The sequence below is a fragment of the Grus americana genome, chromosome 5 (assembly GCF_028858705.1).
Source record: "Grus americana isolate bGruAme1 chromosome 5, bGruAme1.mat, whole genome shotgun sequence".
In the NCBI taxonomy this organism is placed as follows: domain Eukaryota; kingdom Metazoa; phylum Chordata; class Aves; order Gruiformes; family Gruidae; genus Grus; species Grus americana.
The window spans coordinates 18,703,152-18,728,661 of record NC_072856.1 but is presented as its reverse complement, the minus strand read 5'-3'; the positions used below and the strand labels follow the sequence as shown (position 1 = coordinate 18,728,661).

Genomic DNA, 25,510 nt, shown 5'->3' with positions numbered 1-25,510 from the left:
TTTTGTACAGCATTGTCTAGCTGCCTCATTCTGTGGAGATCTAAGTCTAGTTTCCCCCCCTCATTTATCCACTTTTTATGGAATTTTCTTGTAATTACTAGTACTTAGCAGAAAACCTGAATTCATGTTAAACCATTTAATTAGTCAAAATTGTGTAATAGAAGATTTCTTCCAGATACCACTTAATGATCATTAGAAGGTCTGATTCAAAGCCCACTTAAGTCAATTGATGCCATTTGTTGACTTCAATACATTTTGAATCTGACTCATTCAGAAATGTGAAGCTAATGGCTAGAATAGGAGCAGGAAACACTCTCCATAGATGGACAACTTCTGTGGTTCTCCGTTTGCTTCCATAATGGCCCACTGAAGAAGTTTTGGATAAACGTAATGAAAGGCCACTTTAAGTGAAAAATCAACTAAATTCAGAGCTGCGGAGGAAGATATTTTAATGTTTAATCATTTAAAACCTGATTTTTTTCCACTTCTACTCTATTTATGTTCCCATTGAAATTAAGGATGCAACTGGTATAATGTGGTATTGCTTTGATTTGGTAATGGCTTAAGTTTGTTTGGAAGAATGATATCCCCACAGCAGTGACCCTACAGAGTATACTGGGCCTACAGTTACTTGTCGCATAAAGCCATTTCTGCTTTAATGATGTTCTCTTCTGACTTCAAGAGTAGCCTATTTATTCTGTGATTATGGGAAAGAGTGAACAGGTGACCTAGATGGTCTTCACCAAAGCCAGTAATTTTTTACCATTTTTAATTTTCAGTCCCATATGCGTCCCATGGATGCAAAAGTACCAAATTAATAAAATCCCAGGGTGTGTTCCTAGGATATTTCTGTTACAGCAGGAATGCAGACTTTCCAGAGTTTCTTCCAATCCAATACCTTTGGGTTTGCCACTTCAACTCAGTAAAGTATCACAGTGATTTACTTTCTGCTTTCAGGTCTCTCCTCATGGAAATGCAAATTACAGTACAGCAGGCCAGACACTGGAGAAAGTAGCTACTTTGGTACAAGGTTTCCAACCTGAGTTCTAGCCTGAGGAGTTAGATGAGCACCCAAATCTCTGCATCCTTTGATGTTCATCCTGAGTCTACGTAATTCTGAACTCAGTGAAAGTTCATGTCCAGGTTGAGTTTCTAGTAACTGAGGGACAGCCATGAGTTCTGAAAAATATTTCATTAGTTACTTCAAAGCGAAGCAGAGTCAACATTAGATTGATTTTCACATGAAAACCTAGCATCCCCATGCCTCCTCCACCATTTGCTCTGAGTAGGAAAAACAGCACAATACATTTGCAGCCTGCAGGGCTTTATTGCCCCTCACGACTTCTGCAGCTCCAGACTTCCTTCTCAGGCCAGTGTTTCGAGGAAGGTGGGAGCCACTGATGTCAATGGAGAAAGAGAGAAATTCATGATGTGCTGCTGGTGAACTTCAAAGCCTTTGAGGAGAAATGTCATCTGCTGTTCCCCGGCTTTTTGGGTGTAGATGTTCTTTTAGAAGCACTGCTATTAAGGAGCATTTCATAGTGCTTGCACGGATTTGATAGATAAAATACAGTCTGGTAATACGAGACAGCTGTCCACTTCATTTTCCAAGTTCTTTCTTCATCACTGAGACAAACCTTCAGGCTCCCTCAACCTGCCCTCCTTGCCTTCTAGGTGAATTAGCACCCCGTGTGTCTGTGAGTCAGAACATAAGAGAGCAGAGCACTTTTCTCCAGTGAAGACTGTGCTGATGAGATGGGCCTAAACCAGAGAGATGTGATTTTCTCTCGGGGAGGAAGGTGAAGTAGAGAAGGAGGAGAGGGAACCAGACTTTTGCGTTATTCCTCTAAGGGTCATGTTCCGCCATGTTGCATTTTGTCAGCTGAATTGCTGGAGCATCCTGTCAAATCAGCCTCCTGCATAGATTTTTAAAACCTCTAATTGGCACCTGCAAAGTTACAAGTTAACAATGTGTCTCCATTTGCCTTGCACAGCCTTTCACAGCTTTCCCCCAGCTCCAAGGTGCTGGAGTGCTGCAGTCAGTAACCTACCATGATATGAGGCAACTCAGGCTGTAGTTGGGACCCTGTGATGTGACCCAGTGTTTGTATGACAGAAAGCTTCGCTTTTTTCCTTTCTCTTTTAACTATTATGCAAATGTTTCTCCATGTCTCCTGTTTACCACAGACTCTGAGCCTCCCTAGACAGGCTATTCTGAGCTTGGCCTGTTTTCTGATAATTGCATCTGCATTAAAGCAAACACGCCTGCAGGGTTTCTCCATTCCCCTGTCCTTGCCAGCTCTGAGCTGGACAGCACTCAGTGGCTTGCAAGCACAGGGATGCGCAAAAAAGGCATGCCAAGGGCTGGCAAAGCTCTGGGGAAGAAGGCAAAGCTGTGTGCTATTTCAGGCTGCTTTTATTTTGCCAGTGAGTTCAGAGACCTCTCCTTTCCTAATGACACGGTGACTACTAGGTCCTCCTGAGCCACACATCAGTAAAATCACTATTGAGATCTACAGTCTGTATCCAACCCATATCAATTACTGGCTTCTCTGTGGGGATATAAAAAAATGAATAGGATCCAGGAGAGTCACCCATTAGTAATGACTGTAGTAGTAACTTTGAGAAGGTGGTCCATTGCTTATTTTTGTGAACTGTTGTTTTTCATTGGAAGGGAAAAGAGGCAGGACAGTGCCATAAGATTTTTGAGGATGATCTTTATCAGATTGCCATTTAGAGAGTTGGGAATCTCTAGTTCTTGAAGTAATACAGCCATTAGTGTCTTGCTCCTCTACATGGGCCAAAGCCTGGACTATGAAAAGTACAGTAATGACACTTTTTCTTCATAAGGCCCCATTGCACTGAAGGATTATACAAAGTCTTATTGAGATGAGTAGATTAGTTTTGTCCTTGGTTTGTACCTAGAAGAGGTAGCAGACTGTGGAAGGCTGACTGCTGCCTGTGCTGGAGTGGTGCAACACACCACTGAACTGAATACATTGTGGTGAAACGCTGCCAGGCACATCAAGTCGGATGCTTTCTGCATACCGAGGGTTGAAATCAAGACCTCTGAAACTGTATTTCCTCTCAGGATTTAGTTCACAGGAAGTTAAAAATATTCACAGAACCTTCCACTCTCACAAACTTAAAATGATGAAAGTAAAGTAACTCAGGTTATTTCTTTTTAATTGGTTCCTAGCATACATCTGTTGGTAATAAGTAGATATTTACCTTCCAGTCTGATTTTCTCTTATCAAACATAGACCATGCAGTGCTGTAACTGAATCCCCTCCTCCAATCACTGCCTCTTCTCATACTTTAGGACAGTAACCAAGCAGGACCCTGACTGGATGCTGCCATCCATCACTCATTTGGTCTGAACATACATTGCCACCGCACTCACCAAGAAGTTTTTCAGAATTGAATCTCCAATGCAGTTAGACAGCCCATCTGCAGGGAATTTCATCTTTCACAGGCAGGATATACACCCAGAGGGAGAATGGGGTTGGATGATCCCTGCCATTGCTACTGCAATGGTCACATTGCCCATGAAATACCTGGTCTCCCTCTTCCAGAGGGAACTTTGTTGGAGTTCCAGTTTCTGAGCAGCTGTGGTACATGGTGCTGATGGTGAACCTCAGTACTATTGCAAGAATGTTATGGAAGCGGGTGCTTCTTCTGTTTTGTTTTTCCTCATTCTTGAAGCAAATCCAACTTTATCAATTATAGGGCTGAACAAGCCCTCTGCAAATACCAGTGCATATCTTGTAAGAGAAAAGAGTAACAGGTCTTTCTGAAGAGGAGAAAAAAGTGGAATAAACTAGCTCTCCCCCTGGTTTTTTTTTTCATGGAATAGCTGCACAGTCGAAATCTACCCAACTTCTGTTTCCTATTTGTATAAGTGGCTTTCATCTAAGTGCTGGTCATGAGTAAGTTACACCTGCAGAGCTGTCATCATCAAGCACTGTGTATCACTGAATTCATAGCAGTTCTGGCAGTGCTGAACTGCATACGTAAACATTTACATGCGTGTGCACATGCACACTTGGTTCCATTAGAGCTTCCTGATACACTTTGCTCTTCCTCACTTCTGTTTCCAGAGATCCCAAGTGTCAGATGACTTTTGACTCTGCAGAGAGGAATAAGTGTCTTTGAAAGACTAAGACTGATACATGTGCAAACACCCTTTCCTCTATCGTGATACACAAGGAAGGCCAAGGGTAATGTGGTGCAAGAGTTGCTTTTGCTGTTGTTGTGTGGTGATGTAGAGGAAGAGGGATCTGGAGTGATAACCAACATGCTGGGAAATCCTACTTCTTTGCATAGTGCTGGAAAACTACTACTCTCTAATTTCCTGCCAAGTATCTTACTGGCATTCAGAGGAAAAGTTGTCTGTGTTCAGACTTAGCAGAGGATGATATCTCAGGAAATTAAAGGGCATCAAGAACTAAAAGCAAGTCCCTGATTACTTATCTGATCCCTGCAGGGGAGATGTTATGGGATGGTTTTGTAGTTTGTTCATGAGGTTTTTTTGTTAGCATAGCAGCTCCAGGACAATCACTTATTTGAAGGACTGGAAAAAAAACCTACCTAGTTGTCCTTGTTTGCTTCTTTAGGTCTTTTTTGTGCCTTGGTGGATTCCTAGAAATTTGTCATGCCTGACTGTGCAATGCTTAGACTGCGTCTTGCTGCAGTTTATTTCGGTAATCTACAGTCTCCACAGTGCTACATTAATTCCCTTCAAGTTAGCCTAGGTCAAATCAGAGCGGTTACAGTGTGGCTTCGAGCAGCACAGAACAATTTTGCTAGCAGCTGAGGAATTGCACTGGCTCCATCTCTAATGAATACCCTTAGTAAATTCAAGTTAAAAGCACCACGGCAGTTGTGATAGGAATTTTGTGTGAGAACAGGGATTGCACTAATTACAGCGACTTAGTCACAACTTGTTAACTGCATGTTGAAGACATGCTCTTAGAAGTAGCCCTGCTCGGACAGATTGAGAATTGAGAGAAAGCAGTCTTATGCTTAAGGCTCTGAACACTGTGTCTCCAGTAATTGGGTTTAATTTCTTGTTGTGCCTTGTACTTTTTATATTTCTTTCCCTTTCTGCGCCTCAGTTCTGCAGCTATAAAATCACATTGCTGTCTGTCTTCCGCTCTTTGTCTCCCCTGCATACACTGCAAGTTCTTCAGGATGGGGATTTCTAATATTAATTGAGTATGCAATATGTAGTGCAGCATGGCCACACCTGTGCCTGTGAGAGGTCAGGAGAGCCCAAGGTGACATCTTAGAGTTTCTGTACTTTAAGAATGTGTCATTGGCTTTGGATTGTGAGGCAGGAACAGCCTTGAATGCTCATATAACTCCTACAGCTAATTCCCTTTGGTAGATTTGGGACACTTCTTTCAACCTTGAAATTTTGCTGGTTTTCTGTTCTGCAGGGCAGGGAGTGCTGAGGCTGAATAAATCGAATTTTTCTTAAATTATATGAGTGCTAATATGATACATTGTTATAAGTTGCCTATCCTCTGCATATAAAGAGGAGTGGAAAATGGATAAATGGGAAGAAAATATCTGATGATATCTAATGTATTCTAAGACCAAGCTTCTAATCTTCTCTATTTCTTTTTGTTTCTTCCAGGTGGAGCGGGAAATAGCCATCCTGAAGTTGATAGAACATCCCCACGTTTTAAAGCTGCATGATGTTTACGAAAATAAAAAATATTTGTAGGTATTACTGGCTTTTGACGGAGAAAGGGGAAGGGAAGGAGGAAGGAAGGGAGGGACATGAGGGTTTTGCAACTTGGTAACATTTCTAAAAGAATGGAGCAGGTGTGTTTTCACCCTCGGCTTGTGTCTGTGTGATATCTGGTACTTGGATGAGGAAGGAACACTCCTTATTTCCTTGGCTTTTCTCATTTTCTTATCATAGAATCATAGAATGGTTTAGGTGGGAAGGGACCTTCAAAGATCATCTAGTTCCAACCCCCCTGCCACGGGCAGGGACACCCTCCACTAGACCAGGTTGCCCAAAGCCCCATCCAACCTGGCCTTGAACACTTCCAGGGAGGGGTCATCCACAACATCTCTGGGCAACTTGTTCCAGTGCCTCACCTACCTCACAGCAAAGAATTTCTTCCTTATCTAATCTAAATCTACCCTCCTTCACCTTAAAGTCATTACCCTTTTTCCTATCACTACATGACCTTGTAAAAAGTGCTGCCTTCTCTGTACTTTACTTAAATGCTGTTTCTTTTCCTGCTTAAAATGGAGGAGAGAGGACAAACCGTTTTCTAGCAAACAGCAAAAGGGGAGGAATGTTTGTACCTGTAACCATTGTATTGTACCTGGAACCATTTTGAATCAAAACTGTAACAGACTGTTAGAGTGGATAATTTGGATAACCTCCCTTGCCTAATAGTTTTCATTGACACGCTCGACTCTCACTAACAATATTTTAAATTTGCCCCATAAATAACAATTTTTGGTTTTAAGGGCTGCTGAAATCTCCTGATGGTTCTGCAGTAATAGTTAAGTAGCAAAGCCTTTTTTAATTTTTTTTTTTTTTTCAGATCATTGCCAGTGCCAGACAGGGATGTTGTCCACAGACAGAGTCATTTTAGCTTGACAGGGCACTAGATATGTTGAATCTGTTGTCAGAAAAACAGGCCACATTAATCTTGGCACAACAGGAAAAAAAATCAATGGTCTCCAAATGGAAAAGGGCAACCCAGTAGGGAACTCAGTGTTATTTTCAGCTTTTTAACAGGTTATTGCAAGTAGAAGAGAGTGGTTAAAAAAAAAATTAAACTATTTTTAAAAACCACCATCCATTGGTGACCTCTCCTTAATGTCACAACACAAGAAGGGAATGATTGTTTACCCAAGGAAAGTGTGTTGAATGGACGTAACAGTCCCTTGTGGGCTATTCAGCTAGTCTTGTTACTGGAGCAATGAATTCCTATTCCGAGGAGGGAGGCCTTTGTGCCTAAGGGTTAGCTTAGTAGAGCAGGCAGTAATTTCTTTTGGATTCCCCATCCTCCTTTGGGGCAGAGCCTGCCATCCATGGTGAAATGCGGTTGCCAGAGTGAGCTTGTGCAGGCGCTGGGTGGAGGCTGGCTCAGATGTTCTCTGAGCTGCATGCCGAGTGCTGCATCCTCAGTGGCATAAATGGTCACGGCTCCATTAAGCCCAGTTTGCCCCAGCTGAGGACAGAGGCCCAGATCTAACGCAGCATGCTCTGCGTGCAGGAGAAGGTTAGTAAAAGGGAATGAGGCTTTACAGCCAGTAAGTTCTCCTTTAATCCTGAAAAGGGACGCACCATTTCTAAAAGTACATTCCTCTGTATTCTGGTTTAAAGGGAGGTAGGATGAGGCCTCAGGCTTTCTTTTGGTTGAGAGGGAATATTCTTCTTTGTGATCCTTGTTTAGTTGTATGTCATGTAATCTCAAGTATAACACACATAAACACATGCACATTTGCATAAACAGAGCACACAGCTGATGTGTTCCAGGTAGGTGTAGTGTACTTGAGTGGTGGAAACAATATGTGAATACATGAAGAAGAAAGGCCACGATCATCGCTTGGAGTGGGGGGATGGGTTATAAAGGTGCTGAAGCTTTCTTCTTGCTCTGAATGCCTGTGAAGCCAGCAGCTGAGCTGACCTCTCCTTTACCTCAAAAGACTTTGGGGGCTATTTTGCTCCATGTGAAAAATATGTAGTGCTCAGAGCAGCGGGGATGGTCTTACACCAAGATTTCCAGAATATGACTGCATTCCTTGTCAGGAAAATATCTTCCTGCTGAAAGTCACCTTGAAAAGGGAAGCATCCCATATCTTTAAGCTACATCTGAGTATCTTGTTTTCTAAAAAAATGTTGCGCTCTGAAGAGTACTTTGCCAGTGACCATTTAACCTTTAGCAATCACTAAGTCTTCTTTGTGCTGTAGCTCCTCTGCCTGTAGGATTGAGCTGTTCACATCTCCCCACAAAGGCACTGAACCCTTCTGCTGAAAGACACTGACTCTGTGAAAGAGCCAATGACTGTTAATTACGTTTCATTTTTTATTAGTCACTATTTTAAAGAAAGGGCACAATGCAGAGCTTCCGCCAAGCCTCCATGTTCAAATTTACAATCAGCTGTGGCCTTGGATAAATCTAAGAGGTGGAAGAGAGTGCCTGTGGAGGGGTGAAGTGTTACAAGTGTCTGGGGGTGGAGAGGTGTGTATGCATGTACTTTCCCAAATAATAAGACACATTGACCTCCAGTTCTCACTAGCATCAAAAAAGGGATTGCTCTCTGGTTGTGGCAGCACCTTTCCATCACGAATGCCATCTCAGCAGTAACAGCAGTGGCATGGTTTCAGAGGAGCTCATGAATTATGGGTGATATTTCAGATGCCAGAGACTAATCATGATGCAGCACTGGGGAGTATTTCCTCGATAAATGTTAATTTCACAAATCATATTTGACTTTTGGTTTATGATTTAATTTGTGACAAAGGGCTTTGGTTGAGTAGATTCCTAATGCGACCATGAATCAAATCCTTTTTCCACAGTTTATTCAACACTGAAAATGAGTTTTAAAAAGTAATAATAAAAATCTGTGAGCGTATGTGTGTTAGCCTAGCAGTCCTTTTCTGTTTTTTTTGTTTTACCAAGATGGTTGGAGAGATGGAGGTGGCTGTGAGCTCTAAGACCTATAGCTCTTTATCCAGCATTTTGAGTTGTCTTGTTTAGTAAGACTGTGGACTACCGTTCTAGGTGCATAGGGAAAAACATAGCTATGCTGTGGCTCTCCGTATGTGTGCTGATATACCACCTGAGATATATATTATGTTGGCTAAACTAGCAATATTACTGACAGTTGAATTATTTTGTATTTGTTGTATAATCACACTGATGGCCATAGGTAATTTAGAAGTAGCTACAGACAATCTAGGCCTCTCTCTCTCCCATCGTATAATATTAATAGACAAAACAGCCAGGAAAGGGGAATCATCCTCCCATTTTAAAGGTCAAGAATGAGTCAAAGCAGCCTGGTATGGGGTAAGCCCAGAGTTGCTTAAGAACTTATATTGCTGGTTCATAATGGGGAATGATCGATGAGCTACCAAAATTTGTGCGTGCACCAGTCATTTTGACTAACCAAGTTCAGACAGTCAGGAATTTTAGGGAAATATAAATAAACTAAATGAACGAGCAAGGGGATAACAAAGCTGGTAACACAGTTTTGACGTGTTGTGTAAGGCATATCGGAGGCGAAACACTCCTTTGGCCATATGCTTTCTGTGTTGCAAATGAACTGTGTGAACCTGGGTGATGGTCCTCTTTTTTTTCTGTGCTATGTATAGAAAACGTTTTTCCTGAATTGGCCCTAGATAGAGTTTGTGTAGCAACTGGAGAGGAAGATGGAGTTTGTACACTGTTAGCAGCACTACCACTGCGAATGAGCAGGAGTTTCTCATTAACAGACTTGTTGAGGATTAAATAAGAGAAACACGCAAAGCCCAGTCCTTCATGAATGAAGTGGTTGGCTTGGATTTTTTCTAGGAAGCAATCTTATGCTTTATTCTTAAATCTCTGATACGTACATTTACTGCATCTTATGCAGTAAATTCAGCTTTCCTTTTGATCTTAGAAAAGCAATTGTCCCACTGTTGGAGGAACTGTTAGTATGGCAACCTAAGTGCCATCATATAGTCCACAGGAAATGGACCTTCCCTTTCCAAAGGGGATAAAGCTGACTGATACAGTTTTGCTGCAGAGCTCCCAACAGGGGTGGCATTATCTGTTTGATCTCATTTGATTAGCTATTTAGTTTAAATTATCAGGGGTTTGGCAGGGAGTAGAAATGAGACAGAATAAAGACATCCTAGGACCATTCCATGCCCTTTTCTTTCAGATGTTTATGCTAGTATTTCTCGATTTGCTTTCCATCAATGTCTGTGCATATATATCTGTAAATTTCTATTTATAGGCGCATACAGATATCTGTATATATATGTATAGTTTTATATCAATTAATTTTCAAATCTTCACACTTAAGACCTCAAATTTTCAAATTTTGTGGGAGCATTTATTTTAAATTTCTATGTTGTCCAACTTGATCAGCATTTTAAACAACCATCTGTTTTGAGAGAAGGAGTAGACATCAGAATATTGTCTCTGAAATGCACCATGCATTCATCAGCTCTTTTTCCAAGCACAAGTCCCTTTCTCATCATTCAGGAGTACAGTGCTATCACTGGGCAAGTGCCCAAGCCTCATTGTAATGTACACAACACACCACCTCCTGATTTCAGAGGTAAAGGTGCTTCCCAGTGAGCCAGATAACAAAATTAAAATGTCCTCCTACCGCTGCACAGCTCACGTTTCTGGCTTATACAAGATCAGCTGACAGCAGGAGTCAAAGACTTACAGCTCTGGTGGTGTCTGCAGAGGCATTCATGCTGCCAGTCCTCTCCTGCAGGGTTTTCCTGTAATTCTGTTTATTTTTGTTGAAAACTAATTGTGAGGTCCCAGAGGATGCAAGAAAGAGAAAAGAGGGTTCTGCGTGTTCTTCTGTTATTGGTAGCCCAGGACTTAGACATTCAATCTACTGGTGGGGAAACGCATCTAAAGGCAGAAGGAGGGCGCTGAAAATTAATTTTGTGGTAGGTGTGCTTCTTGGTGGTCTGGCTGTGGGGTGTCAGATGCTGTGGATACAGGAAAAGAAAACAGAACAGAATTGGAAGACAAAATGATGTTCCACCTGAGTGTTGACTAGCATTAAGAGAAATATTCATAACCAGCTACTTTGACCCCTTTTCTTCTGCTGCTGACTTGTTTTACTACTGTCGTGAATTACAAGTGTGCATAGCCAAAGGAAAGCCAGTCAGCTGTAGGAGTGGAGCCAGAGCACGTGAGGTTTTGAGTCAAGGGTGGCCCTGGAGATGAGGAGCTGGCTGGAGGCCAGGGGAAGGGGAGGGGGTGCTGTGCCAAGGACAGGTGTCACTGCTTGCAGGAGGGAGGTGGTGGTGATGATTAACACCACACCCTGTGCAACATGGTCTTAATAAGCTCTACCGAAAAGCCTGACTGTATCTGCTGCTCACTGCCTGACGTGCGTTTGCATACCATGCAGGCCCTGATGCTGGGCTTGGGAGAAAACAGGCCCCTAGTGGAGCAGTCCTGTGACACGAGCAGAGGTTGAGGGGAGATGTAGCTCCAGAGCCACAGTATGTTTACATGCCTAATTTCTCTTTCAGACTTCCGTAGGCAACATTGTGTGTGTCTGGGCCCTAGTTGTTAAAAGAAAGGCCACTTAGCTCTGAAGAATAAAACCCAAAAGTATATGGTCACTAGCAGAATCGCAGCAGTGAGCTGATGGGTGTTGTCTCAGCTCTGCCCGTCCTGTGCTGAGGATCCCTCTGGCTGGATTCATTCCATATCGTGTGCCTAAATAGGCTGGCTGCTACAGTGCCTTGGCATGCACGACTACACACCATGAAGGCACTGCCCAAAACACTTTTCATCCCCAATAAATCAAAGGTATAGAGCACAACAGTGTAATCTCCTACTACCTCTCTTTTCCCCAAAAGCCACAACCTGTTCATGTCCAAATGTAATGAGCAATCAGATACAACGTCCATTCAAACAAACAGGCTAGATTTAAGATTGTCTTTTGGAAAAAAAAAATCTAACACATGCACATTTTCTTGCAGGTGAGGAAAAAATAAATAAAAAAAATAGACTTCCTGGCCTGATGCCAAATTAGGGTTTAAAAATTCATACCCGCCATAAGAATTTGTACAACTTCTGAATAATTTATAGGCTGCACCAATAACAAGGGGCTTAATATCTGATAGAGATTATTTAATCAGTAGAAAACAGTGCAGTGAAAAAGCCGTCAAAGAACTACAACATGTCAGTCTGGGCTGGGCCTTAACCTCTTCCCTGCTACATATATGTCCATTCATATATATGGATTCAAGGACATTTTGCAAGTAGGATGGTAGCATGGAAGAAGAATTGCCAAGACCTTTTTCTTCTGGAGGCTTTTCTTTGGCAGTCTGCCGTTCCAGACAGATCCCTTGCTGATTCACCAGAGCTTTTGAAATGTAATGAGTTCTCTAGCTCTTAGTTGAATTGATCAAAAGTAGTTAGTTTCTCGTGAATAATCTGCCAGAGATTGTGGGTTACTGCGAGATGGTTCAGAGTCCATCAAGATTGGTGGCAGTGCCTAGCACGTGCCATTTGCGTTTCAGCTGTTTCTATCTCTGTTTGATTCTGTGGACAAGCTTCAAGAGGTTTTTACAGATGTGGGCACTAATAAGCTTAGGGACAGAAAAGAAGATGCATCTGTCTTTATAAAGGAGATTCCAACCTGACTTGTGTCCCTGGCCTCAATAATTGCTTAGACATCTGCATCAACTCCCAAGTGTCTTGATCCATGCTATGTACCCCAGGTTTAGGATTATGCTCATGATTTTCATCAAATAATGAACTATGAAGTGATAAAACAGAGTAGTTGAGCTTCTGAGTAGGTGTGGTCATTTCATGAAATGTCTTACCCACAGGCATCACAAAACAGTAAACTCTTGAGCATAGAAGCAGCAAGCAGGGACTCCTGATTTTGCTTATCTTTGTGTGTATCTCTTTCTATATAACTGTATCTGGGTTTTGCATCTTACCAGAGGGCACGCCTGAAGTTGTGCACCTTAAAAGCTGGCCAGTGCCATATGAATATCCAGTCTAACTTCTGGCAGAGTAAAAGTCCTAGAACATCACCCACTGGTGTGTGATGGAACCCAGTGGTACATTCAGGCTTATGTAGAGACCAACCTACCTGTTTAGGTTTAAGCAGGGTTGTGCATCATGAGTGTAAATATCGTACCATTTAATAAAAAACAGATTATTAACTGGTTCCCTAACAGAGAGCTAATTGCATGATGAACAAACCTTCTATTGCCTGACCAAAACAAGAAGCTGTGTGAATTGACTACCCCTCCTCGAGCACCAGAGAGTATTTCTTGTTACTCTTTTTTTTTTTTTTTGCATTTATAATACTTACCTGAAATACTTTGTGTTTCAGTATAGGCTTTCATCTAAATATCTCTATCCATTTAACGCTTTTATAATAATAAATACATTTGTATTGCCCCAGAGGACCTAATTTGTGTAGCTGTGAATGTCTTGTAAATTGTCTTCATCTGTAAGGCTGAGAAAATAGGAGCTGCATACCCACACTGGGATGTATAGTGATGGGCCGCTGCGGGCAATCCCATCTGGCAAGAATTGTAGTATTTCACACCATTCTTGCTAATGGTTTAAAGACAGCTTTTCGTCCTTTACAGATCATAACTGGTGTGTTTGTTTGGGTTTGGGGTTTTTTTGTTATTTTGCCATAAATACCTGGTAATGCATGGTCCTGGTGTTCAATGTGCAAGTTAGTCTTTTAACAGCATTTTTCCAGGCATTGCTTAGAGCCAGCCTGTTTCTTTTGTTACAGTCCTGCTTTGGAGGTAGCATGTAGCTGCCTCGCTCAGTGAGAGCTCTGTGGGTTATTCCTCAAAGCTCCCTAGGGCTTAGGCAAAGGCACCCTTTAGTAAGTTGTAGCATAGCCCACCAGATGGGAAGGAGAAATCATCACCAAAAGTGTCCTCGTTGCTGTTTTAAGTGGTGTCTTCATAGTATTGTAGCACAAAGGCAATCTGGTCATGGAGAAGACTTTGCTGTGCTGGCACTGGACAAGAATGGGACAAAAACAGAGCCTATGCCCTACTCAGCTTACAATCCAAAACACAAAGCAACTGTTGGAAACCCTGTAATAGGGAAGTCCAAGCTGTTGTCAAGCATCACAGCAAAGAACAGTCTTCAGGAAGGAGCTGAAGAAAAATTATGATGTAGCTCTGTCGTTAGCAATGATACTTTTCCAAGTGTAGGGGGGGCTGTTGTGAGAGCACAGAATTGTTTGCCTGGATATTTAACAAGTGGATGGTGGAACCTGGCTTTGGACACTGGTCAGAGACAGAAGTCAACCTCAAAGGCCAAGGAAGAGATCTTAGATTGGTTACAAAAGGGGCCGCAAGGTATCTAGAAGTGAAGACGACTAGTGCATGTTAGATATAGTATCGAAAAAGGAGATGATGGAGGCATGGAAGGAGTGGTCAAAGTGGAAAGCTAAGAAAATGATATTGCAGTGATGGTCTGGTATCTATTTTGAATTGCCAGCAGTGGGGCAAGAATGTATTTATCAAAGTGAAAGAGATGATGAGGAATTGATTTAGATACAAGATATCTAGCTAAAATTAGACATGAAATGTGGGTGGATAGGAAAGCCATTATCTTAGAGGTGTAATAAGGAAAACATCTAAAAGATACCAGTAAAACCAGGTTGTAGGGACCTGAAGAAAGCCGAAGTCAAAGGTAACACCCACACTACAAGCCTGAGTCATAATCAAACAAGCAGTATTGTCCTTAGGTATAGAGAAAGGAAGAAGTGGAATGGAGTGGTGAGCCTAAGAGTTCTGGTTTAGCCTTGTGTTTGAGCTGATGACAGGACAATCAAAGACAGTAGAGATGAAAACCAACATTTTAGTTTATTCAGGAGAAAAGGAAAAAAACTGTATTGATTTTTATCTGAGTGTCTAGATTTTGTCATTTTTTGGTGTGTTTTGAGGCAAAAGTCACAGCTTTTTTTTTTTTTTTTTAATATCTGGTATTGGCATCATAAATCCTCACAGCCCTGTCAGGTTGTTAGTGTAGTTGGATACAACCAAAAAATGTGGTGATTATAGAGAAAATTGTTGTTGATCATTGGATATTTATAGATAATTCCCGGGGGAAATGGTCCATCCTCTGTGTTTATAGGAGCCCTATTGACATGCAGGATTTGGAAAAGACTGAAAAGACTTGAAGGATGCAGGAATGATATGAAACTGATGGTCTGTCACATCTTGTGATCCCCAGAGTATGAGCAAGTTGGGGTAATGAGGAGGAGAGGCACAGTGCTTTTTTCTTAAATTTCCAGTCTAAGCTACAGAACAAAACACAGCCATGGAGAGGCTACTGTGAATTAGAGAGCTCTGGAGTCTCTGCTGGTTCCTGGTGGAGCCAGAATCTGAGGGGCACAAAGGTAGTTTAAGGCCACATTTTTCCACGTTCATCTTGGCTATTCTATCTCTTTCACATGCAGAAATCATCCCTCCTTTGCTATATTGTTGTTTTCGTTATTACTTCTGTATTGTTTTGATTCCTGAAAGAGTAAATAAAAAGAAACAAAAAGGAAGAGATAAAAGAGCCTAGGATTATTCTAAACTTGCTTTCATAAGCTGCATGGATGTCTCTGATATAATATGTAGTGAGTGATTTGAGGTTAGGAACTTATTAGTTTTTATTGGGGGGATGGTGATGATGGGCTGCAGATGGAAAAATCGCAAAGGGAATAGACAGAATGCTGCTGCACACAATCTCTCTACTCCTTTCCAATAGAGAAAATTATTCTTGTATTAAGCGTTTGGCTTCTTTGTATTTAAAGACCAAAGTCTTGTCTCCTTCAAGCTCTGAAACTTAACCAGAGATGTTTTTGGTTTGTGTCTTGGCTTGTAGCAGGGACATGAGATATCATGCAAAACGTGGACCTTGGTGTCTTTATGAAAGCAAGCTGTGGCCTATGAAAATTCTTGCGACCTCTGAAATAATATATCTAGTGAGGAAAACAAGTAATCAAGAATTTATTTTTAACACTACATGCACTTGGTTTCATATTGAGTTGCAGAAGCCTGATATTTTCTTGCTTTTTGAGTGTCCTAGCAAGCAGAGGGGAAATTGATGGTGGGGACAGCATGGAGTAGAAGGCACGAGGGACCACAGGTGCTGATCCCAGCTCTGATATTGGGTGACTGTAACCCTGGGCAAGTCACCTTGCTTCACAGTTCCCTATCAGTAAAGAACAGGAGGTTAATATTTGTAATGCTTTTCTCATGGGAAATGCAAGGATTAGAAGAGTTTGTGTGTGTGCAGAGCATCCAAGATGTGAGCGCTAAGTGCTCTTACAGAGTCTTTTGTCCTAATATAGCTACTTTCTGTATTATCACGGCAGGTAGTGTGTGTGCTGTCAGCCAGAGGCTGGGTCTTTCCTCTCCTTGAACCTCCTTGCAATGGCTGTTAAAGAGCAGGGTTTTCTATGTTTTTACAGTGGGAAGACTGATGCTGTCAAAATTACATAGACAGGAATTTTAAAAAAAGCTTCATTCACCAGTAAGTTACTTTTCATCTCCAAATGTAATAGGAGACTAGTTCTGGTTACTGTTCTGGGATTTTTAGAATTCGCTCACTTGCTTAGAATAAATGGGAAAAGTAGTACTATAGTGAGATGAGAACCTGTCATATCTGGGAAATATAAAAGGGAAGGGGAAACTCAGGAAAATACTTCTTAGTGTTTTTCTCCCCTACAGGCTACGTGTTACTTACCTTCTAGATCCTCCATGAGTTGGCATTGGCATAATTCCAATCCTATAGCACTTTGCTAAAGTAAAGGATTTTAGATGCTGATCTGGACTCAGGAGATCTAGATTCTCTTCTGTGCCACAGATTCAGGAAACATGTAGTGTCTATATGCCTTATTCTCCAGCCTCTGGAATAATGCTCTTTCTTTCCTTGGCTTCTTCTGTTTGGCTTTTCAGAGTGTGTATTCTCTTCATTTATGGAGTCAGACACACATACACAGACAGATGGATAAATACAGATATACAGCATTTAGTGGGGATTGTGTAAGCCATACAGTGATAGTTAGAACTTGTGCAACACTTGGAAATGTTTAAACCCCTCTTGTTGGCCTATTTAGAAATAACATGTGTACTACTACTGTGCCATGTAATGCACCAGCAAAACATTGGCTTGCACAGAGATGGAGGCAGGTGCTGAATTGTGCCCTTGTTTAATCTAAAATCTCCTGGTTGGGGGCTATCCTAAAAAAAAACGCATCATACTGGAGGGAATAGGGTTGGCGAGTGACCAGCTGCAAATGCGAACTCAGAAATCCTAGCTGCAACATAACCACGTAGTACTTGTGGAGTGATCCCTACAGCATTTATTTCTTGCACTTGACCACTGGGGAATGTGTTTGTCGTCCTTCTCACTCCTGTCACGCTGGGGGCTTTGTCAGATCAGAATACATCATCGCTGTGCTTCTCTCTGTCCCTTGACTCGTCATAGGCACAAATCTTTTTCAAATGTTCTCCCCTGTTCATTTCCATTATTATATCTGGTGCTTCTAGGTGGCAAGCAAAAATGAATAACCTTGTAAATGCTCCCTGTCTTTCAATTTGTTTTATTTTTCATACAACATGTCAGTGCATTTTTGTTGAGTGTTTTTAATAAGATGAAGTTGATGAAAATAAATTGCTTTGCAGTTCCTGCTGTGGGTGACAGAAATGCTGGGTCTGTAATTTTCCAAAACTGTGCATTTGAAACCAGTGTGGAGGGTGTTCTGTATGCCTGTAACTGCAATCATCTTTGTAAAACACCTCCCAGGAAAAGAAAGCAGCTATCAGTTTGAATTTTGGGGGCAAGATGCACTGCTGTATCCAGCTTCTGATGGGCACAGTGAGAGAAGGAGCTGTCAAGGAGAATTTTAGGATTGATTCTGTGCCAGGCTCGTGTCTGCCATATGGGATAGTTAGCCAGATCTGTCTCTAGTATGAGAGGGAGAATGAATTATATAGCAAACCCTCTTACCAGAGTGTCTGTTAGCCAAGGCTTGGAAAGGGAGGAGTGGGACTTGAAAATGTGGACACCCCAGTGCCCATGGCTACTGCGTATTGGCTTTCTTCTGAGTGGTTCAATGTCTTGCTCAAAAAATGTAATGTGGATAAATGGTGATCTCCATATTACCAAGGTGTACTCCATAGACAGTCTGGTAACTACTCATCTCTTCTTGGAGAGAAGATAACCCACATATTCCAAATGTGATTTTCAAGTCAAGATTTTTCTCTTTTTTACTTATTTTAATGAAAAAAAGGCGAATATTACCATATTTCTTGTAACTTTCGATTTTGATAAAAATTGCAGAAAATACTATTTTAATTCCCTAAAGTTTAGAATTACATTTTGTTGTCCACTTTTTTGTGCTTTTGTACTACTTACTTAGCTGGCATACAGTATTAATGTCCATCTCTTACTGCATTCTCTGCTGTATTTCTGTGAGGCAGGGAAATGCTTTCTCCTTGCACTAGCTGGGAGCTAACACATGGAAGTCGCACAGGAGCTGATGATGGACCAGGAGCTCAGGTCCCACTTTTACAACTTCAAGGCTAATGCCATTATCATTAAGCCAATTTTACTTTCCTCACAACAGCTTTTACTCATTCTACTGTTCCATCTTTTTGAAAACACTGAGAACAGGAAAAATTAAGCCCCTAAATTTATAATAATCTTCTCCTCTTTCCATTTCAAATTTAGAAATTTCCTCCAAGATTATGCTGCTTGAGGTACAGAAAAGATAGTATCCTGGTTTAATTATTTTCATGGTCCACTCAAATTTGAAGACTTGGATTAATACTGGTAATAAAACTAGCTTGCAATAAAGCAAAGCCTTGAGAGATAGGGATCATACCGCACATACAGTTCAGCCTGGTCTGCTGTGCTGTTGGGAGGAGGGGACAGAGAAGTACACTCAAAATTGGGAAAAATACCTAATGCTTGTTTGCGAGTTTTCTGGTGATGTCTCTGAAACAAACTGCCAAAGGTTTGAATGCCCTATTCACCCTTCTGTTGTTGCTTTGCAGAAACCACCTTTCAGATCACATGCCTTGCTGTACAACCCCAAAACTCACTTCAAAGAAGTTAGGCAGTAAGGGAGGAGTACAGGTTTCTACCTCTCTTACAGAGTTTAAACCAACGAGCAGAGCCAAAGAGCAAAAGTGATTTTTCAGTAGTAATAATAATAATAATTTGTTTTTACTTGTCATTTCAGATTCTGAATAAATAATCTCACTGTGTAATTTCTTTATTCTATATTAGAATAGTATATGCTGGGCAAACAAGCAAGGAGACAGTAGAGCACAAAATCACAACAGAGATGGAAAAAATCCATGGAGGTTTCAAGCAATCCTCTTGCCAATAAAATTCTATTGCTTAGTCCATATTGTATCTGGTTTATTTTTGAATGGTTCAGTTGACAGTGTTCCTGCCAGTTCCCTAGGGAAACTATTTCATTCTCACTATTAGGCAACATTTCTGGAAATTTATACTAAGTTTTCCTCTGCTTGGCTGCCTTTCATTGTCCCTACTTACAACAACAAGACAGTCCATCCATGGCAAGTCCTTTTCTTCCAGAAGATTTCACTCTTCTCTCTATGAATGCCAGGAGTGCTATGTCAGATCTGGGGTTTCCTCTCTTGCTCCTAGGTCCCCATTATGCCACATTTATTCACTCAGTGTCACATTTTTCACATGTGAGTTGCAAGGGAAGGTCAGTTACTCCAGCAAATCACTGCTGTTTAGCAGCAAAAGCTGAAGCCCTTACGTAGGCTGCACACACAGAGTTCTTTTTATCTTTTTTCATAATTTAAACTATTCACCTTTTTTTCGGTTTTTTAATTCCCTCTAGTTTATTGACATCTGTCTGGTTCTCAGGTGTCCAAGACAGAACAGTATGTGAGTACAGCTTTGCCACAGCTGTTTTGTAAAGGAACGGTCAGCTTGGTTAGGGGAGCTGAGGCTTCCTAGTACACAGTCTCACTCCACAGTAGCTTTAAGAGCTGCTGTGAAAGCTTATACCTGATTATTCTCTTTTTCCTCTCCTGGTTTTGTGAGTCATTTTTGGCTTCTGGATTATCTCTCACTATTATTGTATTGAACACTGAATCCAACAGTGGCATGTCTGAAGTTTGTAGAACACCTGTTAAAAATATTAATCACTCCTAATTTTAAAATTCTGATTCTCTTCCACTGTACTTTCCAGAAGTGTTCTCCTTGATTGCATGTAAATAGAGGTGTTTGTATATAACTGTGTGATTGTGAGGGGGTTAGTATGATAATGTGCTTACCAAATCTTGGTTTTGTTATTTTCTAGGTATTTGGTGCTAGAACACGTGTCAGGTGGGGAGCTCTTTGACTATCTCGTAAAAAAGGGAAGATTGACACCAAAAGAAGCCAGGAAGTTCTTCCGACAAATCATCTCTGCTTTAGACTTCTGCCATAGTCATTCAATATGGTGAGTACAGCCATTTCCAATGGGAGTTACCTGTTACATAAAAGCACAGAATAAAGGGATCTTATTTCTTGATATTTTTACTTACTGTTAAGTAACTGACGTTGTAAAGCTCTAAAAGTGTAAAGTGCTAATGTATTTTTTAATTCTTGGCTGTCTATGAGACAGCGTGCCAGTCACAGATAGGCTTTCCATGGAGAAGATTGTCCATCATTTCTCACTGGAGGAGAATTCATTCACAGGGAATGCTTTAACTGGGAAAACCAAAACCACCAAGGAAAAGCAGTTTAATTTCCATCATTCTTGGGGCACTTGCTAATAACTGAGAATTACATACACTATATCAAAATGAATCCCTGAAGAAACTCGGGACAATTACCTATACAGCAAAGTCATTTTACGGCTTCCTTCAGTTTTTGGAAACCTGCTGGCTTTTGGCAACCTTCACTGAGTCCCTTCTGGGCATCTGAGTCACTGTTGCCTTTAATTTACTTTCCAGTAGGGAAGAATTTCCTTGATCTGACTGCTATTGATACTCACTAACTCCATCAGATGATTTAACCATCAAGTGTGGTTTAACCTGTGCTTTCAGGTGATGTTTTAAATTGAACCAGTTTCTCCTTCATCTTCAGCAAGTTTAGGTAATTGAAATTATACTGAAATCAAGTTATTGTAATCAGTCTGAGCACAGAGTTTCTGTATAGCTGCTGACCCATAACTACCTGCTTATTTCTCAGAAATGCAGCTCCTTGCAGTTAGATTGGCTGGGGGAGACCATTTACATTATGTCTGCGTGGCTGCTTCTCCATAGCCGCAGACAGCCATAGATGCCCCCTTCAGGAGGCCGAGGGCCACTGATAGATACTCTAATAGATGGATTTGCATAACCACTGTGTGGTTGCTTCTCAGTAACCGTACAGTGATTTTCTGTACCTGCAGAACAGGTGCTGAGAACTTGCAAACCAGATGTCCGCAGCATAAATGGCAACAGGAAAAATGGATGCCTAAATATGTAACTTGCTCTTCTAGCCCACTCCCTCTATATATCTGACTCATTTCAACAGGAAATATTAATCTGGAAGAGAGCATATTTCTAATAAATGGAAAGGGAAATAAGAGCCTTTCTTGAGGATATATTAAGAGTATACTGTTAGCAGAAGAGCCAGTTCAAAGGTGGTGGATCTGGGTGAGAAGGTCCTGAAGACAATGCCTACCTGGCGCAGGCAGGGTTACAATAGTCAGGGAAATTCCCAGAGGAGCCAAGAGTAGGTTGTGTGCCCTAAGTAGAGGATCTAAGTTTTCTCTGTTGGCAGAGATCTCTGACAAGTTTTATTCTGTGAATTCCACAATTCTTCCTCCCTCGTAATCAACTGGGTTGAGTGATCATGACCTTATAATCAGGATAATCCTTGGTAGGTTGTACACCTGTTATTTTTTATGTACACTGGGCAGTGTAACCACTGGTGGACTGCCTACATATGTTTCTGTTCCCTACTCGGCTTAACACTTAGAGACCCAATCCAAGAAGACTCAAAAATGTTTAAGTACAACTGAAAAGAAATTATTTACTCTTCCAAATGAATATTCCAGAGCAATACGAATCTCCATTGGGATAGAATTTTCTACAAAAGCATGCATGTATACACATATATACTAGTCCTTTGGGCTGATGGTGATGGATACTTCTTGATATGGCAGACTTTAATAAACTGAATGAGGATCGTGGTGAGGCTGTCAGACAGACAAGCACTTCTGTAGGTTTAACGATATGTGGAATTTCCAAGGCAGAGTGCATGTCTCTCTTGAGAAATCCATTTTCCTCTGTTAAACTTATTGAATTGTGGGCAGTAGTCTTGTTTAGAAGTAAATCCCCTGTCTCCTTGCCAACTCCCACTCGACTAGTGCTGAATAAGTTAGCAGTAAATCATAAGCTCTCCCTCCCTCCAGGTCACGCTGAGACTTGTGTGGTCTGTGTTATATTAGACTCTGTGTTGTATTCTGGACAGTTATCATTAAACCTTTTTTGAAAACCAGTGCATGCATAAATATATGTGTGTGCATGTGTGTGAGTGTAAAAGTTAATGTGCTTTCCTAAGCAATGAAGCCTGACCTTGTCCTGTCGTGGGGCAGTGAAATGACAAATCATCTCATCAGCCAGGTTATCCAGTTATGACCACATTGAAAAATGAAGGTTTCTGCTTTGGTTAATGACTAAATGTGGGTGCTTCTAACCTACTGGCAGAGTAGATTGATAGCCTGGTGTCCCCAGCCCCGTATCATTGCCCTGTCTTCTTCCTGTACCTCCCAAAACATTGTGAAATATCTGTGGCTTACTTTCACAGCAGTATGTAACTACATTCAGCTTTCACTGCTCAAAATGTATTGATGCACCAGGATTCCCAGATCAAAGAATCAGAAAGGATTCCCCAATCCTCCCATCAGTAAAAGGCTTCTGCTGCTACTGTGTGGAGAGATCACCTGTGTCTGAGATGTGTTTTCAAACAAGCAGCTCAGACAAGGAAGCAGAATAGGCTTGGAGCTTGAGTCTGTGTGTTGACTTAAAAAAGTATAAGCTTTCTGTTCCTATTTTATTTAATGAAATAGTGGGGAAAATTTGATGTATCTCACTCCGAGGTGCAGTCACGTATGGGATTTTGTGGTACAGGTTGGCCATGGGCGAAAGCTTATAGGTAACCCACTGTAGGGTTCTCTAAGGACTTTTCTGTGTACATAGTACTGTGCTGCGCTAGGGACCCAGAGGCAACTGTGGGTGTGAACAGACAGCACCGTGCAGAAGTATTACATAGGATCCTGCAAGCAGTGTGTCTGTGTTACTTTGCTGCTTTGCCTGAGCTGGCAAGCAGAGCGGTTAGCTCAGTGATGCAGCATTATTGCTTCTGCTTCCAGCTCTTCCTCTGTGCTAGCTCCAAGGGCTCTGCACCATGCTGCAGTGCCCAGAGCAGACGCTCTCAGCAGTGGTGCAAGAAGTGGCAGAGGAACCTGGGCTTCCTTGGACATCAGTGTAAGACCATCCTAGCTTAGGAAGTTTTCTTTGGGCATAACTGATGTTTTTTTCCTAAGCTGTCATTCACCTAATGCTAGGTGTCTGCTCTCCTAAATTCAGGGCCTTTAAGATGTCTCAGCTAGGTGCCTGAAATCAGTAGTCACTTTTGAATATCCTGCCTCCATACTGTGGGAGAGCTCTCAGCTAATTCAGTGCTGGCTGTATTTTCTGTCGGAAACAATGTAGGAGCGTGTATTGGGGCAGGTCGCAAATCCATGCTTTCCTCAGGAAGAGTGTCTTTTATCTCGAGCGAGGGAATGCTGCAGCACCAACGGAGGGTGGGAGCTGGGCGAGGAGAGCTGGCGGGCACCTCATTGGCTGCGTGTGACATCATCGGCAAGAGCTGGGATTGGTGGCGTGCGTATTTTGTGTGTGTTGGGTTTTTGCTTTGGTCAAGCTCATATTTGGTGTCTGTATCTCACAAGCTGACAAATAAAAATATGATTACAGAAAATGCCCTGTGGCAAGCCTTATTATGGCTTCAGAGATAACAGATAATGCCAATTACTGCACAGGGCAGTGGTGACATTGAGAGGAAATCCCCTGCGGTAATGAGCAGCAAGATGATTATTTATTTCATTTTATTTTTATTTTGGTTGGGTTTCATTTTGTGTTTTTTTCCCAAGCATGCACAAGAGGGGGTTAAGGCAGGTTCTTTATGAATATTGATAAATGACAATTATGAGGGCTCTTTCTCCTTTCATTGCCTGGGGCTGTGCCTGCTTGAGTACGCACAAGGCTCTTGCTGAAGTGTGTCTGTGTGTGCATGCATAGGCATGGGGGTGTGTGACTTAGAGGGCTGAGGCAATGAATAAGAGCTTTGTTTGACTTTGCCTTGTATTCTCCCCGTCAGTGCAGTGGGGGGAAGAGGCTCATTATAGAATAATGCTTCAAGAATTCACAGCACTAGTGCCAAAATCTCTAGTATATTCCTGGAGGCAGGAGCTGCAGAGCACTGTCAGTAAAGGAAGCACGCTTTTAGGGAGAAATCTGGGGTGTCTTCGAGAAACAGAGAAAGCTGAAGAATGCCAGGTGCCATGTTCTGTCAGAGGGTGCAACCCTTCTAGTGACTCCTGCTCTGCCTTGCTTCATTTATCAGGAGCACGCTATAGCATTCTGCAGGGATGGTCTGTTGAACACTTAAGCCTGCAGCAGCTGGACAGTTTGAAATCATGACTCAAGGACTCCAAATATGAAACTGGTCTAGAAATTGTGGAATTTAATAAGGTTGGTTTCTTGGCGGGGCGGGGAGGTTTCTGGTCCTCGATTCTTTGGGTTTGAAGTTTTCTTTCAGACCATCAGAAGTGAGGAAGGTACCTTTTTCCCCTGTTGAGAGCTGAGATTCACCAATCATTGCCTGAATCCAGGAGTTTCAGATCTGTGATTGAGACTCACTGTAAAACAGTGAGGAATTTTCAGATTTCCCTTGTACAGGGAACTGGAGAAAACCCATCAAGTACAGCAGCTGCAATGCCAAAGGCAAAGTTACCAGCTCAGCTAAAGTCAGAGGACATGTATTTTTGTAAGTTTGCTTCTTTATATAAGCCACTGGAAACTCAAAAATGGCATAGTCTTATTGTAAGCATAATCAGGTAACATTCGCTGTCAAGTACAGCAGTGGTGATCAGACCTGACAGTCTGTTCTGGCTTTGAAATACATTAATATATGTTTTGAGGCAAGGTTGGTAGGGAAGAGCAATAGATTGTAATAGATCAATGGAAATAATTGTTAAAAAGCAAGAAAGTTTTAATGCATACAAAACCTTCTCCAGGTGTCCTGATATGTTTATAGTTGTCCTTTTTTCCTAGCTATAACTATATTTACTTGTTCTGCTGAATTCTGTGAAAACTTACTAAATTTGAGCATAGCAACCATGGTTCTAAACAAAGATTCTTCTGTAGGTAGATATAAGTTACACATTCAGATCTGATTTGCAGAACCAAGAGAAAATAAGATGAAAGACTTTTTTCTGCTCAACAAAATTAAAAAAATGGCTTCTCATACTATTAATTATTACTGATAAATTATTTGCATCACATCAGGCACTTTTAAGAGGTGTACTGCAGAACAATTATTCTGTGGTCTGGCCCTTCTGGGAGTTTGAGGTCAGTAAGAAAAGCATTGCAAAGTAGCCAACAATTTGATTAGTACAAATGACCTGCAACTATTCCAATTAGGAGTTTTCTTGGGTTAGAAATCTGTGACCTACAATGAGTTGTCATAGAAACTGATATGAATATTTCAGCTCA

At 41.5% G+C, this 25,510-nt stretch overlaps 1 protein-coding gene across 12 annotated transcripts in view; it reads left to right on the top strand.

Annotated features, from left to right (window-relative positions):
• Window positions 1-25,510, top strand: part of BRSK2 (BR serine/threonine kinase 2) — a 330,006-nt gene that overhangs the window by 211,999 nt on the left and 92,497 nt on the right. For all 12 annotated transcript variants that reach the window (XM_054825944.1, XM_054825945.1, XM_054825941.1 and 9 more), the window contains 2 exons: window positions 5,642-5,727; window positions 20,059-20,199. In XM_054825944.1, the coding sequence (XP_054681919.1) occupies window positions 5,642-5,727; window positions 20,059-20,199 (227 nt within the window). The remainder of the gene's footprint in view (window positions 1-5,641; window positions 5,728-20,058; window positions 20,200-25,510) is intronic.